Here is a 17,538-nt window from a genome sequence, read left to right on the forward strand (position 1 = left end):
TTTCTTTCTTTCTTTCTTTCTTTCTTTCTTTCTTTCTTTCTTTCTTTTCTGACTTCTGTTGTTGCTGACTTTTTCATCCATGTTGCTGATTTTTTTTAATCTATTTTTGCTGACTTTTTTCTCTCTACTGTTGAGTTTCCTCTCTTGGACTGGATTGAATTATTTGTACCCTCTTTAGGGTTATTGATAATTTTCATGGCTGTCTCTCCAGCCAAAAAAAAAAAAGAATAGTAAAAAAATAAAAACACAAAAAAAAATAAATAAATGAACTGAAGATTTCTTGGGATTTCCTACATAGACAATAGGAACTGTTAAATTTTTTTCTTTCCATCATGTATACATTTTGCTTCTCTTTCTTTCCTTATTGCATGGCTATGATCTTGTTCCTGATGTGGGTAGCATCTTACTTTATTTATTATTAAAGTTATATATGAACTATATAGGCTTTTATAGATGCTATGTAAAATAAGTTCCCTTCCATTCTTATTTTCTGAGCTTTTATCATAGATAGATGTGAATTTTATAAACTGCTTTATCTGCCTCTGCTAGTATGGTTGTGCTATATTATTTTTCTATGTATTGCTTGAATTTATCTGCTAGTATTTGTGGATATTTTTATGTGTGCCCTTTAGGCAAATTAATCTGTAACCTTCTTTGGTTTTTAGAAGAATTCTGTCTTTGTAAAAATGAGTTGGGAAGTGTCCTGTGTTATTGTTAGGGTTTTTGTTTTGCTTTATTGTTTTCAAAATTTTTTTGCTTAAAAATTTTTTATATAATATACTTTGGTCATATTCCCTTCCCCCAACTGCTCTGAGATCTTCCCCACCTTCCTACTTCATTTTCTTTCTTTCTCTCTCAAATAATTAATTGATTAATAAAAAAAAATAAAAACAAACACAAACCTCAATAAGACAAAGCAAGATAGGGCCAAGATGTAGCAAAGCTGACCAGATTGCACTGTTCCTCTTTTAGCTTCCAAGGGCTGGTGTTGCAAGTGTATCATTCTGTGATACTCACTGTCAGCCACTGTAGTGTTTGAGAGACTGGGTAGCACTATTTGTTATTTCTTCTTCCAGGAGCTTTGTTTAGATGTAAGATTCCTGTGGGAGTTGAGGAGATGGCTCAGTGGTGAAGAGCACTTGCTGCTCTTGCAGGGGTTCTCCAGTGGAACTGTTTAAGCCTGGACATTTTTAGAAGGCTTTTAACTGTGAATTTAATTTCTTTAGTGGTTAAATAGTAATAATTTGGTCTGTCTTTTTGAATAGTCTATGAATGCTTGAGAGAACGTGTATTCTGTTGCAGTTTGGGTACAGTGTTTCATAAATTTCAGTTATCTGTATTGTTCCTCAAAGTTTAGTTTTGTATCCTTGTGGATTTTTTCTTCTTTTTGTCAGTCTGTTTTGGCTGCTGCTTGTTCCACTTATTGAGGAATGTTGGCCCTCCACGATAGCTGTGGGTTTGTGTTTTCCTGTTTCAGTTCTGTCAAATTTGCTTTCTTTATTTTGAAATTCCACTGCTTGGTAATACACATTTAGGATTACCTTATCTTTTAGTAGATTGTCCTTTTATCATGATTAATGTCATTTTTGTCTCTAGGATACTTTGTCTAAATATTAATTGGACAACAATTTGAATAACCCATTAAGCAGGTCTCTAAGTTTAAACATATAAACTATGAGTTTTATTTTAGGATATAATTATCTGTCCATTAGTTTGCCCATCTATCTACCAGTACACACATATACACAGATGCGAGCGCGCACGTGCACGCGCGCGCGCGCGCGCACACACACACACACACACACACACTGACTTTTGTTCTTCTGTCAAAAGCATATCTAAAACAATCTTTCAGGTAGCTAGCATGGAACTGACAGAATTTAACTAGTTTTAACAATCTAAAATTTAACATTTTAGTGTAAAAGGTGAAATAGTTTATATTTGATTATATATTTGTGACTTTTCTTTTTTAATGCAACCTAGTGCAGATGTAAAATTTGTGGTAGGGACTGGAGAGATGTCTCATTGGTTAAGAGCATTTGGAGAGGACTAGAGTTTGGTTCCCAGCGCCCATGTCAGATGACTCACAAGTACCTCTATCTCCAACACCAGAGGATCTCACATTCCTTTCTGCCCTCCACAGGCACAAGCGCGTGCGCACACACACGCGCGCGCACACACACACACGTGCGAGTGCACACACACAAATAAATGTAAAAAAAGAAAAGTTACATTTTAATATGTTCATTACTTAATTGTGTTATTTTTAAATTTTAGATGGAAGAAAGGAAGACCTTTATTTTTTAAAGTAAATCCCAAATCAAGAAACTCCTTTGGTTATCATTTGCTATATACCATAAGAATACCATATATAAAAAATTTTCAGCTGTGTTCATAGCAGGAGTCACATGCTTTTCTCTGGATACTTAACCTTTCTTTTCAGCTTACTCGGGGAATCAGCTCACTAGGAGTCTACAGATTAAGCCACGGGAATTCAGTGAACACAGGACCATGTGGTTTAGATCCTACAGGGTGACTTTTTCCTGTTTGAACAGAATAAAAACTTACAGGTAAGTAATTTATTATTTTGAAGAGATTTACATAATTATGTGTAATTTTGGTAGTTTAGTTTTGATCATGTTTAATAAACTTGGCCAGTGTGTAAAAGCTCATGTAGGTCAATTAAAGTAGTTTTACTTACTTAGATAGTCTCTTATAATTTTTTATCATAAGGTTTAGGTTTAGAAACTTAAAGTTTAGCTAAAAGTTGGAAGGAAAGTATAGTATATAGCGGTGTATGATACTTACTTAAGTTCAGAGATAATTTTTTTTTTAATTTTAATAGAAGATTAGACACATCTCTTTCAAGTTCACCAGCCCCCTTCCTTCCTGGAGAGGGCCTTTTTCTTTCTTAATTCTCCTGTCAATTAGGGTTTTTATTGCTGAGAAGAGACACCATGACTACTGCAAGTCTTCTAAAAGAAAACATTTTATTGGGGTTGGCTTACACTTTTAGTCCGTTATTGTTGTGGCAGAAATCATGGCAACATGCAGGCAGACTGGGGCTGAGAATTGTACATCCAGATCTGTCCACAGCAGGAAGTGAACTGGCTTGATCTTCTGAGAGCCCAACCCCTGGTGACATACTTCCCCTAACAAGGCCACACCTCCAAATAGTGCTGCTCCCTACAGAACAAGTGTTCAAGCCCGTGAGTCTGCGGGGCCCGTTCCCATTCAATCCATCCCAAGCCCCAACCCTGCTTCTCCCACTAAAGGAAGAGAAGGCTGTATAGAGAACATGGAAATGATTTTACTTCTCCATAACTCCCTTGTGATAAAAGCAAGCATGAGCATGCTAAGATGGAGACGTCTATGATGCCAGGTAGTAGGATTAAGTCAGCAAATTGTGTGTTTAGACTTTTCAAATTGGTTTCTAATCTTGTGAAAAATACCTCACAGTGTTAGTTCAAATTGACTACTTCCTGAGTGCACACCCTTGCATCTTAGGCATGAGCACTTTGAGATGGGGCGTAGGTAAAACTATTCTTAGTTAATAGAGCGGCTACTTACTGTTTGTTATCCTTAGTAAATTAGTCATGAGGACTGAAGATGAAGTTTTGCCTTAATAATGGCCAAGGATTCCTACTTGGAATTCAATTCATATTCCTTAAAAAATGATTCTTGAATTTAAATTTTTTAAAATTACGCTTGCTTATTATTTCTTTAGTGTGTGTGTGTGTGTGTGTGTGTGTGTGTGTGTGTGTGTGTGTGTGTAAAGAGGTGGGGCATGCATGTCCTGACACGCTGGAGGTCAGAGAACACCTTTCAGGCATCTCTGCTCTCCTCCAGCCTCATGGGTCCCAAGGATCACAAGGAGGCTGCCAGGCTTGTAGCAAGCTCCTTTACACACTGAGCCATCTCACTGGAACATGATACTTGAATTTAAGTTAAAAAAGAATAGTGACTACAGAATTTACACTCTAAATTTATTCAAGTAAAATAGTAAAAATTTGAGTGGCATTATTTTTTTCTGATTTAACAGTCTAATTATCTTTTGCCAAGCAGAACTTAGGAGTATTTTTCTACGCTGAACTAACATGTGACTCATGGTTGAGTCTAATATTGTATTCCTTCCTCTTTTCATAAGAGTAAAAGAGTGAAAACTATATATGCTTTTTCTGACCCTTTTTCTTCAAAGTATCTATTTGACAGTTATCTCCAGAGAAACTGTGTTCTAGGAACTGTACTAGTGTCTAGGAATAAGGTGATACTGAAGACAGCCCATGCCTTTCCTTCATAGTAGCTATTCTAGTGAGTACCAGACATGTCAGCTGGTTATACAACCCAGCAGAGAAGCACAAGGTGAGATAGGAGTTAAAATAGGGGAACGTAATCCACACACTTAAGCACCAACGAAGATTTTGTAAATAACATTTCATTTAAAATAAGATTTGAGGGATGAGAGACTTGGGCATGTAGCAAAGGAAACAAAGGGATGCCGGGAGAATGGTCGAGACAGAAGAAACAATATACACCAGGAGTGAGAGGAAAGAACAAACATGGACAGTATAAAGGCAGCATGGCTAATGGGGGAGGGGGAGGGGAAAATGAGTCCCGAGAAGAAGGGAGTTGCAGACTCCATCATTCTAAGATTACTGTCAGGCCAAGGATTTGAGTCTTTTTCTCTAATGGCTTTGGAATCTTTGAAAGAGCTTTATCTGAGAGAAAAAATGAGGTAGGTTTTTTTACGTCATAATAACCACGCTGTTGTTGATCATGGGAAACAAACTAGAAGGCGGTGGTGCATGGAGCTTCCGGACCAATGGGAAGAGTAAGACCGTAGTCAGGGAGGAGGGAGTGGAGTTCATACTCTCAGGGTCTCTGTGGAAATGGAAGGCAGAGGGCAGAATGGCGGAGTCACTAGTGTTCAAGTTGTGGCCCAACCACCTGCCTGACTTCTCTCTTCTCAACCACAAAATAATAGTACAGTTGTCCAGAAATAGCATACTGTCTTAGTATCTTAGCCAGCATCTGGCATTTATTTAGTTCTCAACAAGTGATGGCTACTGTTGTTGTTATTATTGTTACTGAATCAGAATGACCTCAAACAGCAGCTTTTATCCTCAAAAGTTCATGACTGGGCTGGAGAGATAGCTCAGAGGTTAAGAACACTGACTGCCCTTCCAAAGGTCCTGAGTTCAATTCCCAGCACCCACATGGTGGCTTACAACCATCTATAATGGTGTGCTCTTCTGGTGTGTAAGGATACATGCAGGCAGAATGCTGTATAAATAATAAATAAATAAATCTTAAAAAAAAGTTCATGACTGTGTAGGAGCAGGTGACTGATCTTAAAGTCTCAAAACTGAGTCACATATATAGTTAGAACCTAATAAATTAGAGTAACTTTCTTTACAATATATTCCTGTAACACATTTTTAGAACAACAGTGTAACCTAGTTCTTTATTTTTATCCCTTAGGACTCCTTGGAAAAGATTATACAGTACTTCACAAACAACAATTGACAGCAAGGAGTTAAAAACCTTCCTGGCCCTGGCTCACAAGTGGTGGGATGAGCAAGGAGTATTTGCACCTCTTCATTCTCTGAATGACCTGAGGGTGCCATTCATTAGGTAACATTCCAGAAACTCCTTTTAAGTCTTTTTTAAAAATATTTATTTTATTATGTATACAATGTTCTGCCTTCATGTACACCTGAACACCAGAAGAAGACACCAGATCTCATTATAGATGGTTGTGAGCCACCATGTGGTTGCTGGGAATTTAACTCACGACCTCTGGAAGGGCAGCCAATGCTCTTAACGTCTGAGCCATCTCTTCAGCCCCTTTTAAGTCTTTAAAAGTGCACAGTTTGCTAATTTGCATTCACTTTCTTTTTGCTTTCCTTATGTTCAGAATCCCATGTCTTAGGGTTGCTTTGGAAATCAGATCTACCAGTATCTTGTAGGAACAATACTCAAATCCCAGGTTGCTTTCACAACTTAACTAGAAACATTTTTGGCCCTATTAGGTTAGTTTGAATTCAATCCTAAAGAAAGGGAACTAAAGTGCTATGTCTTGAAGGTCGTTTTATAGCTACTAATCTGCAGTGGCCTTGGTGACCTTCAGGCAGTTCTGATAAAGGAAACATTGTGGAGACAGATTGGTCCAACAAGCACTTTTGAGCATTTAGTTTTGAGCACTTTGCTGACTTTGAAAACTACATGGGTGAATAAAACGTGCGCAGTGTGCTTCAGTGGGAGACAAAGAAAGACAGGAGTTCAGAGGGCTTGCCATGGTGCAGTTTGTAGTTCAGCAAACCTTCCAGGTGAATGCAGCACTGAGTTTGAGTCAATTTACATGGCATCTTAACTACTTAATTTAATTATTTCCTTTTAAATTTTTTAATGTGCATTGGTATTTTGCCTGCATGCATGTCTGTATGTTGGTGTTGGATCATGGAGTTACAAACAGTTGTGAGCTGCCATGTGGGTGCTGGGAATTAAACCTAGGTCCTCTGGAAGAGCAGTCAGTGCTCTCAACCACTGAGCTATTTCTCCAGCACCCATTTATTTATGTAGCTCAGAAAACAGGTCATCTAGTGCGATGCAAATTGTGGTTACATGTTTGGATTTTGTTTTCATAACTTGAAGCCATCAGAAGGAAACAATATAGCCTAAAAATTATAGCAGCATCATTTTGTGACCGCTTAAAGAATGAACTGAACTTCGTTTGGAACAGATCATTTCCTATAACATCCTCAAGTGATCCACTGTACTATGAAGGTGCACATATGTCTGTGTTTGGGAAAGCATAAATTTACTTGATTTTGGTGTAAGTGTGCATAGTGATAAATGGAAAAGTCCTACTCACTTAGAAGATTGAAGAGACAAAGAAGGGAATATAGACAACTTAAATGAATGTGCAACTCCCATCTGCTTTTTTTAATTTGTAAAATAATGTGGAAAGTCAGCTGAGAAACTTCTGAAAACAGTGAACAGAGGCTGTCAATTTTCATCCTACACTGTTAAGACAGTTTGATTGAAAAAATACTTGAAGAAAATTAGGTTTATTTGTCTAGATTAGGTTTAATTTTTTTTCTGTAAACTATTATTAGAGCAATAATAGACTACTGCCAGATTATTTCAGAATTTTGCTGATTGAAAATGTACAAATTAAGTATGTCATTAAATTCTGAAACTGAAAGGTATTTTAATAAAAATTTCAATGATTCATTTCAAATGGGGATTCCAGACCAGGCAAGTGGCAGCACTGTGGTCCCAGAGCTTAGGAAGCTGAAGAGGTTAGATTGGGGGCTTAAGGCCTGCCTGACCCTTGTAGCAAGCCCATATCTCAAAGCAGAGACAAATAAATAAGCAAATTAAATTAAAGGAAGGTGAATTGAAAATTGTGTATTTTAAAACCTTTTGTTGATAAAAGTAGCTGGTGTTTTTACATATTTTGAATTTTTATTTTAAAGAGACAATCTTTTGAGAACAAGTGTCAGTCACCATCCTGGAAAGCCCTTGTCTGGGATGAGGATTCTTGACGTTGGCTGTGGCGGTGGGTTATTAACTGAAGTAAGTGCCTGGCGGTGGTTTTCCCATTTTTCATGCACATGAGAATTTCTTAGGGTGCCTAATAGTGCTTGCTAGTAAGAATAACTAAATTCTTTTGTTGTTGTTGTTGTTAAGATTTATTTATTTATCATGTATACAGTGTTCTGCCTGCATGTATGCCCACATGCCAGAAGGGGGCACCAGATCTCATTATAGGTAGTTGTGAGCCACCATGTAGTTGCTGGGAATTGAACTCGGGACTTTTGGAAGAGTGGTCAACCAGCACTCTTAACCTCTTAGCCATCTCTCCAGCTCAAGTAACTAAATTCTTAAAATATTTAAACAGTAATTCAGTAGAATACATCAGTATGTTTACAGAAGTGATCCATTTCAAATGAAGTCCAATTTTTTCATCAAGTAGTTTAAGCATTTTATGCATGCCTTTAATGTGTTTTGATCAAAACTTTGTTATTTTGGGTAAAAAATTGAGAATTTTTTACAAATGGGCATTTGCTTCATTTATCCTTTTAACAAATAATATTGTGTGTGTTTTAGTGAATAGTAGTAATTTTAATATTGCTGTACAAGTCCTATTTTCAAGAAAAAATATTTTCAGAAAACTCTACTGAAGTTTTTGGGTTTTGTTTTTAATAAGTAGGCATAGGCCATTCTATCCCAAGAAACTGGGCAGTTTCTATGAGATTAAATACAGGTTTAGACTGCCTACTTATGGATCTCAGCATCTGCAAGAGCGTTGCTCCTTGTTGGGATCAGGTCTTTCGGGTACTCCAGAGTTCTTAGATGTGAGGTGATTGTCCCTGCAAGGAACATTTATGCCCTACAGCTGTGTTTTCTAGTCCTCATCAGCACAGGTGCCTTTTTTTTTTTTAATTTTTTATTAATTACACTTTATTCATTTTGTATCCCCCCATAAGCCCCTCCTTCCTCCCCTCCCGATCCCACCCTCCCTCCCCTTTCTGCATGCATGCCACTCCCCAAGTCCACTGATAGGGGAGGTTCTCCTCTTCTTTCTGGTCTTAGTCTATCAGTTCTCATCAAAAGTGGCTGCATTGTCCTCTACTGTGGCCTGGTAAGGCTGCTCCCCCCTCAGGGGGAGGTGATCAAAGAGCAGGCCAATCAGATTATGTCAGAGGCAGTCCCTCTTCCCATTACTAGGTAACCCACTTGGACACTGACCTGCCATGGGCTACATCTGTGCAGGGGTTCTAGGTTATCTCCATGAATAGTCCTTGGTTGGAGCATGAGTCTCTGGGAAGTTCCCTGTGTTCAAATTTTCTTGTTCTGTTGCTCTCCTTGTGGAGTTCCTGTCCTCTCCAGCTCTTACTATATCCCACTTCTTACATAAAATTCCATTCACTCTGCCCAACAGTTGGCCATCAGGCTCAGCCTCTGCTTTGATAGTCTGCAGGGCAGAGGCTTTCAGAGGCCCTCTGTGGCAGGTTCCTAGGTTGTTTCACAGGGGCCTTTTACATCATAATTTAATCTTTGAGATTTTCAGTTATAGTTTTAGTATTTTATATATTGCCCTTTGAAACATTAGGTATAGCAATTTTGACTTACTAAAAATTGTAATTAATTTTTAAAAATTTCATGTGTGTGTACTGTATTGATATAATTTCTCTCCCCTCCAACCCTTCCCATGTCTCCCATGTCAAATCTATGTCTCCTTTTAAAAAATTATTATTGTTACATACATGTTTTAGAATGATTACATTAACACAGCCTGACGGTTCTGTTACTTCTGTTTAGTGCCACTCAGATGTGTATGTTTTCAGGACTCACCACTTGGTATTGGAGAATCAATTTGGATAAACTTTTTATTGCTAGCGTGCTCTGTTTTCTTCGTGACATAACCATTTTCATGCCGTTAGCCTCTAGGTCGACTGGGGGCTTCGGTGACCGGAATCGACCCGGTGGCTGAAAACATCAAGGTAGCACAGCATCATAAATCATTTGACCCAGTCCTGGACGAGAGGATAGAGTACGAGGCGTGCTCCCTGGAGGAGACTGTGGATGAGCGTGCGGAAAGTTTCGATGCTGTTGTGGCCTCGGAAGTTGTCGAGCATGTGGCCAACCTTGAAATATTTTTGCAGTGCTGCTGTCAAGTTCTAAAAGTAAGACTGGCTTGGCCTATGTTCCTTCCGAATGTGTGTGTCCATGGTGATGCATTGTGCCAGGTGTGTTAGCAGCTCAGGAGGTGAGTTAGGAATGGGAGGCTGAGAAAGAAGGAGTAGGGCCTGGTGTCTCTGCTGGAGATGACTGCTGTCCCTCTGCTGCCCTCAATAAGCAGGTCTTTCCAGTGCCTCGTTAGTGTCATGCTGTTCAGGGATCTTCAGAATTGTTGGTGCTAAGTACTAGAAAATAGTGCTTTGATGAGGGTGGGTGTACTGGCACTTGCTTTTAATTTCATCACTTGGGAGGCAGAAACAAACAGATCTCTATGAGTTCAAGGCCAGCCTGGTCTACATAGCAAGTTTCAGGCCAGCCAGTACTACATAGTGAGACCTGGTCTCAAACAAACAAATAAAAGCCCAGAAAAATAATACCTTTGTGATGGAATTTTTCTATTACATAACTGTATTAAATACTTAATAGGCATTTATGACAATTACCAGGAAACTGATTGAAACTGATCCTTTAAAGCAGTGACCAGTGCTGGGTGGTGGCGCCTTCACTCCCATCACTTGTGAGGCAGAGGCCAGTCTGGTCAACAGAGTGACCAGGCAGGGCTACAATACACAGAGACACCCTGTTTTGGAAAAGCCAAAAAACAAGAAACCTCCCAGCTTTGCCAGCAGCTCAGCTCTCCTTGACTAATCTTGGATCCACAGGACAGCTCTTACCGCTTTGCCTCAGACACTTCAGCCCCAGTTACAGCATACAACCCCACAAAGCAGAGGCTCGGAGGTTGAACCATCCTGCCCAAGTAAACCAGCCTTTCTGAGGATTAATCCCTGCTGGAACACAATGGGCTGTTCAGTTTCCATGAGTGTGTAGGCTTTCTGTTGTTGTGTTGTTGGCCAGCTTTAATCTGCAGTGGTCAGATAGGATGTAGTGTCATTTTACTTTTCTTGTATCTTTTGATACTTGATTTGTGTCTGAGTATGTGGTCAGTTTTGGAGACAGTTCCCTGAGGTGCTGAGGAGAGATCATGTTCTTTTGTGTTTTGCTGAAATGTTCTGTAGATATCTGTTGGGTCCTTTTTGTCTATAGTACCAGTTAACTACAGCATTTCTCTATTAAATTGTTGTCTGGGTAATCTGTTTATTGGTGAGAGTTGAGTACTGAAGTCTTCCACTATTTGTGTGTAGGGGTCAATGTGTGATTTAAGTTGTAGCAGTGTTTCTTTTATGAATTTGGGTGCCCTTGTGTTTGGTACATAAATGTTAAGTATTGCTAAGACCTCTTGGTAGGTTTTTCCTTTGATTAGTATGTAGTATATTTCCCTGTCTCTTCTAGTTAGTTTTGGTTCAAAGTCTATTTTATCAGATATTAAAATGGCTATAATAGCTTCCTTTTAGGTCCATTTGCTTAAAAATCTTTTTCCGCTTTTTGTTTTGTTGTTTTGAGACAGGGTTTCTCTGTATAGCCATGGCTGTTCTGGACTCGCTTTGTAGCCCAGGCTGGCCTCAAACTCACAGAGATTCACCTGCCTCCTTTAGTGCTGGAATTACAGGCATGCACCACTGTGCCCACCTTTTTTTCCATTTTTTTTTTACCCTGGAGTAATATTTAGCTTTGATGTGAAGGTGTGTTTCTTGGATGCAGCCAAAGGAGGGATCCTGCTTTCACATTCTGCTAATATGTGTATTCTTATTGGGAACGGAGAGCATTGATGTTGAGGATATCAATGAGCAGTATTTGTTGATCCCTGTTTTTGCTGTTGTGATGGTGGTGGTAGTGGTGGTGGTCATTGCAGTAGTAGTGTGTTTCCCTTTTTCTGATTTTCTAGCCCGGAATTATTTATTCTTTGTTTTCTTGGGTGTGGTTAACCTCTATGAGTTGGGTTTTCCTTCTAGCACCAGCTGTAGGCTGGATTTGTAGAAAGGTATTGCTTAAACTTTGTTAATCATGTGATATCTTACTTTCTCCCTCTGTGGTGACTGAAAGTTTTGCTGGGGACTGTAGAGTCTATAGAACATCTGCCCAGGCCTCTCTGGCTTTCAGAGTCTCCATTGAGAAATCAGGTGTTACTCTAACTGGCCTGCTTTTCTTTGTATATTAGTTGGTCTTTTTCTTTTATAGCTGTTAATACTCTTTCTTTGTTCTGTACTTCCAGTGTTTTGGTTATTCTGTGCTGAAGGAACTTTCTTTTCTGGTCCAGTCAGTTTGGTGCCCTGTGTGCTTCTGGCACCTTGATGGGCATCTCCTTCTTTAGGCTAGGGAGATCTTCTTCTATGGTTTTGTTGAAGTGTTTTCCAGGCCTTTGTTCTGGGTTTCTTTTCCTTTCTCTAATTCTGTTATTCTTAGATTTGCTCTTTTCATAGTGTACCACATGTCCTGGATGTTTTTCTTTTCTTGTCAGGATGTAGCATTTCTTTGACTGCGGTATCAGTTTATTCTATTGTGTCTTCAATGCATGAGGGTCTCTTTTCCAGCTCTTGGATTCTGTTGGTGAGGCTTGCCTCTGCGGTTCCTGTTCCAGTTCCTAAATTTGTCATTTCCACATTTTCCTCCTTTTTTCCCCCCACTTTCTTAGACAGGGTTTCTTTGTGTAGCCTTGACTGTCCTGAAGGCTGGTCTTAAACTCACAGTGATCCTCCTGCCTCTACCTCCCTGGGTGCTGGGATTACTGTGCCCAGCTTCAGGGTTTTTGTTTGTTTGTTTTTAATAAATCTGCTCTATTTCCACTTTCCAGTTTTGAACTGTTTTATTCACTTCCTTCTACTGTTTGTGTTTTCATAGATTTTTGTGAAGAGATTTATTCATTTTTCTCTTAAGGCATTTCTGTGTGTGTGTGTGTGTGTGTGTGTGTGTGTGTGTGCGCGCGCGCGCGCATGTGTGTGTGCGCGCGCGCTTCAGTCATAGTACAATACTTATTGCCTTTTGCATTAGTTTTGCTGGGCTTTAGTAGAGGCATACTGTCCTGGATGTTATTGATTGTGCTTTTGCCGTGGCACTTAGGCATGTGGGATTTGAAGCCTGTAACTCGAGGTGGGGATACCTATTCTTGTCCCAGAAGAATTTCCAGGCCACATAGAGCCACCACACTCTCCCAAGAAATGGAGGAAACAGAAACCAAGGAATGAAACTCCCACCCAACAAAGACAAGTCTGTAACAGTTTCAGAGTTTCCTCATAAATGGAATTTTATTGGGTTCATTTTCTATTTTTGTAGTAAAATTCTTAATTATTAGTTTTTGTTCTTGGGCTAATATGTATGTCTGAGTAGAGGATCTTGGACACATGAGGAATGCTGATACTATAAACTTAAATCTAACTCTGTTTTAATGGAGACCAAATATTTTTAAAAATTGCTTACCACTATCACCATGAGGTGAGATACTACAGAATACAGATTAGATACTCATAAATGACTCTTAGTAAGATTTAAAATACTGAAGTTTACAGTGAGGAGTTACAGTCTGTGGTGATATCATACCCCAGGATTAAAGATATCCCTTTCTATCCTATATACACATACTAGCTATCATCTACTTCCCTACCTACCTACCTGTCTATTGCAATCATTAAAGAGAGAGACAGAGACACAGAGATACAGAGACAGACATCAGTAGTGTGATCTTAGATTGGCATTTTATCCTCATTAGGCTAATGAGACGAGGTTAAAAAGAGGAACATTATCTTCCTTGCTGTTTTGAGAATAAACATAGGAAATATAAGTATTATCATTATAAAGGCAGGCTAAATACTTCCATAAATGTTTATCTGATCCCTTCATAATTTTTACATAAATCAAAACAAAAAAAAATGCTTAACCCTTAACCATGACAATTTTTGTCAGAGAGTGCTTGATGGTAGTGCTCCTTGGCTCAGGGTGTATAGGCAGATACTGTACCAAGCACATTAGGTCTAGCACCTGAGAGAAAACTGGAAGACCTCTGTATGTTAAGGGGACACCAAGGAATTGTTGTACCTTCTAGACACAACATGTGAGCTCACTGAAACTGGCAGCGTGCACAGGGCCTGCACAGGTCTGCACCAGTTGGTGCCTAGAGCTTAAAGAAGTGGACGCACTCCATTCCCAGCCCAGCAGCCATCTCCAATTGGTAGTCACTTACAAATGAAAAATTAGTTTTTTCCAAGGGAGGCCCACTGCGGAAGCAAACATGCCCCACAGTGGCTGGACAACACAAAATGGACTCAATACTATCTTTGGAGGTTCTTTGTCTCATAATGTTAAGCATTTTTAATTTTAATCTTACAGGTCCTTTGCATATATATTATGGCTTTTAGCTGTTTGTGGGATTCCTGTGTGTGCAGACATGTGTATCTGTGTGTCTATTTGTGTTTCTTGTGCTTTTTATTTGGCTCGTTTTCTTGTTTGGCTGTTATATTCCAATTATTTGTTTTTTATTCTATTTTATTATTTCTTAGATGCCTGATTGTGTTCTAACAATAGACAGAAAGGGTGCAGAGGACCTGGGAGGAGTGAGAGGTGGGAAAATACTAACAAGAAAATATTGTATAAGCTGGGCAGCAGGGCTACACACCTTTAATCCTAGCACTCAGGAGACAGAGGCAGGCAAATATGAGTTTGAGGCCAGCCTGGTCTTCAGAGTGAGTTCCAGGCCAGCCAGCACCACACAGTGAAACCCTGTCTTGAAAAGCAAAACAAATAAATCCAACAAATATACAAGCAAACAAGCAATATATATATAGTATGAAAAATATTTTCAGTAAAGGGAAGAAATATTGTAAATGTAGACACGTTTGTAAATGTAAACTCTGATAAAGTGTTTATTACATGCAAAAGAACATAGATAAACATCAATATATCATGTCAATAGAAGAATTTTGAGTTGAAAGCTGTGCTTTATGTATAGACTTAGTGGCTGCATCTGGATTAGATTGCCTGTAATAACAGATTTTTCCAAGAGAGAAAAAGAATGCTATTTTGGTTTTATATCTATTTGATTTTAGTAGTTTCATAGCTACTTATGTATTTAATTGCACTTAATTCATTTGGAAAGAAGAGCGGGGAAGTTAAGCCTTTATCTAGCAGTTGTCCTAACGTTTTCTATCTCACTTCCATTGTTTGACCTGTGTATACACTTCCTCCCTCTAGCCTGGTGGCTCTTTATTCATCACTACGATCAACAGAACACAGCTGTCCTACGCCTTGGGAATTGTCTTCTCAGAGCAAATTGCAGGCTTTGTTCCAAAAGGTACTCACACATGGGAGAAGTTTGTTTCACCTGAAAAGCTAGAGAGTATCTTGGAATCAAGTAAGTATTAAAATAGTTCTCCAGCTCTCAAGGCTTTCTGATCCTTTATTGCCTGTGTAACTATTAATTGCATAATCTAGCACTTACTTAGGTAGGTTACTGTTTTTTTCAGATGTCAGTTTTATCTCTTCAACAATATCTTAAACTCTTTGAAACTATAGCTCTGAAATAGATGCCACTTCTGACTTGCACTTAGCCTTGAGCAATGGTCAGTAAACCCTTCCCAGCTAACTTGTCTAACTTGTTTAAGGATGAGTGCCAGTGTGCATTATTTGCACATACTCAGTTTCTCCTGGTGAGCTCTGCTCGTCACAATTTATCTTATGTTCTTTCCCGACTCTTCTACACTCAGATGTATTTTTAACTTCCATGTCATTTCTTATGTATTTCTGGTACCTACGTAAGTGACTAGGAGGCACCATGGTAGATGTCAGAGTTGGTATTTGAACCCAGCAGTCTGCTTTGGAGTATGTGTTCACACCTGCAGTGAAGTATGGTCTAAGCATGATTGCATGTAATTTTCACACTTCTCCACTCTTTTATGGCCCAGGATCTCCTTTTTGTACTCTTCGCAGTGCTTCACTCTGCTTTGACACAGGGAATTATTTGTTTGGTGAACTCTGCTAAGTGCTGTTTCTTAGTCCACCCACTTGGCATTTTGGAGGCTGAGCACTTAGACACCATTTCCCATGCTTCTGTTAACAACAGTGCATCACAGACCCACAGCCAAACAACAGGCTGAGCTTGGGGAGGTCTGTGGAAGAGTGGGAGGAAGGATTGAGTGAGCTAGAGGGGTCAAGGAGTCCACAAGAAGACCTACAGAGTGAACCAACCTGGGCTCATGGGGCCTCACAGACTGAACCACTAACCCAGGAGCACGCATGGGCTGGCCCTAGCCCCTACACATATGTACAGATGTGCAGCCTGGTCAGCATGTGGGTCCCCAAACACTGGAAACAGGGGCTGTCTCTGCCTCTGTTGTCTGCCACTGGACCCCTTTCCTCTAGCTGACCTATTTTGTCTGGCCTCAGTAGGAGAGGTTATGCTTAGTCCTGCTGAGACCTGAGGTGTCAGGGTGTGTTGGTACCCATGGGGGGGGGCTCCCCTTGTCTGAGAAGACAGGGAGGGGGGCATGAGAGTGGGACTGGGAAGAGAGGAAGGAGGGGGCTGGGATCAGGCTGTAAAATGATTAAATAAAAACTATAATTAAAAAAACAGTGCACCAACAAACTATTTTCCTTAAAATATTGCTAGTTCAGAGCAGTGGAGTGGCTTTTAGAGATGTCTGCACCTTTGTCGAAAATAAAAAAAAAAAAAGATATTTAAAGAATCTTTTGGAGCCGGGCATAGTGGTGCACATTTGTAATCCCAGCACTTTAAAGGCTGTAACAGGAGGACTGGGTATTTCAGGCTATCATGGACTACACAGAAAGCCTGTATTTAAAAAAGCCAGTCTTGAACAAGGTGAAGTCCTGTCTCAACAAACAAAAGAGAATAAAAAAGAAACCTTATGGAGACTATTTCTTGTTGACAGATATTCTCAAGTGACAGGTAGTATTGGCTGAGAACTTAGAGAGTTCTAAGCCCTGAGCTACTTTAGATACTTCTCCTCTGATTCCAAAGCTCCAGGACACGTGATCTGTATGTGGCGTTCAGAAAGGGTCACCATATCGTGGGCATCCGAGCTGGGCCCTGACACACTCTGCTGGAGTGTGCATTCTTACCTGCAGTTAAGTGCGATTCAAGCATGACTGCAGCATATTTTTGCTCATTCAGTTAGGAACGTTCTGTTAATGTGAAGAGTTACTGTATGTTCTTGTGGTTTGAATAGTAAATATTTATGGAGTCCAAAGCTTCTGATTTTTTTTCTTTCAGATGGTCTGTCAGTTCAAACTGTGGCAGGAATGCTCTATAATCCCTTCTCACGTTACTGGCATTGGAGTGACAGCACCAGCCTTAACTATGCAGCCCATGCCGTGAGGGCCAGTGCTCAGGACCAGCTGGAGCCTGCTGAGTCCCATTTAAAGGGGGGAACAGAAGCCGTCCAAGCTAATGCCTCCAGTCACCCAAGTGTGCATGAAGAGCAGAAGAATTGAGATACCTCTTTTTGCTTAAAGCTTTGTTGTTTACAAACTCAGAAAACTTATTTTTTGAGAGAGAGTCTGAAGAACAGAAGGTCAATAAAAATATCTGAATCATTGGAGAAAAGTTTCTGTGTCCCCTAAGAGACACTTTTTGAGGAATTTTCTGTTGAGGTTCATCAAGTGTGGCCAAGGAGTTTAGTCTCTCACCTTTTATTATAGAAATGTATGTTCAGTTCATTTTAGGTATTAGGCATTTTCACATGTATATACAGAAACATTCTGTTATTTATTTTAACTTAAGGAATCTCTGTTGTCTGTGGTCTTCCTTTATTTTTAGTTAAAATATACAAGACCCCTGATTTATAAAAGGCATGTGTAGTTTTTATCACTTATACTTGGGAATACACAATATATATTTTAAACCTAGGGTGGTGGTGCACATCTTTAATTCCAGCACTTAGAAGT

At 39.5% G+C, this 17,538-nt stretch overlaps 1 protein-coding gene across 4 annotated transcripts in view; it reads left to right on the forward strand.

Moving 5' to 3' along the window:
- Window positions 1-17,538, forward strand: part of Coq3 (coenzyme Q3, methyltransferase) — a 23,543-nt gene extending 6,005 nt beyond the window's left edge. For 3 of the 4 annotated variants that reach the window (XM_055603278.1, XM_055603279.1, XM_055603280.1), the window contains exons 2-7: window positions 2,444-2,570; window positions 5,482-5,634; window positions 7,482-7,581; window positions 9,453-9,695; window positions 14,830-14,989; window positions 16,865-17,532. In XM_055603278.1, the coding sequence (XP_055459253.1) occupies window positions 2,512-2,570; window positions 5,482-5,634; window positions 7,482-7,581; window positions 9,453-9,695; window positions 14,830-14,989; window positions 16,865-17,085 (936 nt within the window). In that variant the 5' untranslated portion in view covers window positions 2,444-2,511 and the 3' untranslated portion in view covers window positions 17,086-17,532. Of the gene's footprint in view, window positions 1-2,443; window positions 2,571-5,481; window positions 5,635-7,481; window positions 7,582-9,452; window positions 9,696-14,829; window positions 14,990-16,864 lie in introns of all 4 variants that reach the window. The other variant, XM_055603277.1, reaches the window with a different exon arrangement.

This window comes from Psammomys obesus, unplaced genomic scaffold (assembly GCF_907164565.1).
Source record: "Psammomys obesus unplaced genomic scaffold, mPsaObe1.curated_primary_1811, whole genome shotgun sequence".
Lineage (NCBI taxonomy): Eukaryota > Metazoa > Chordata > Mammalia > Rodentia > Muridae > Psammomys > Psammomys obesus.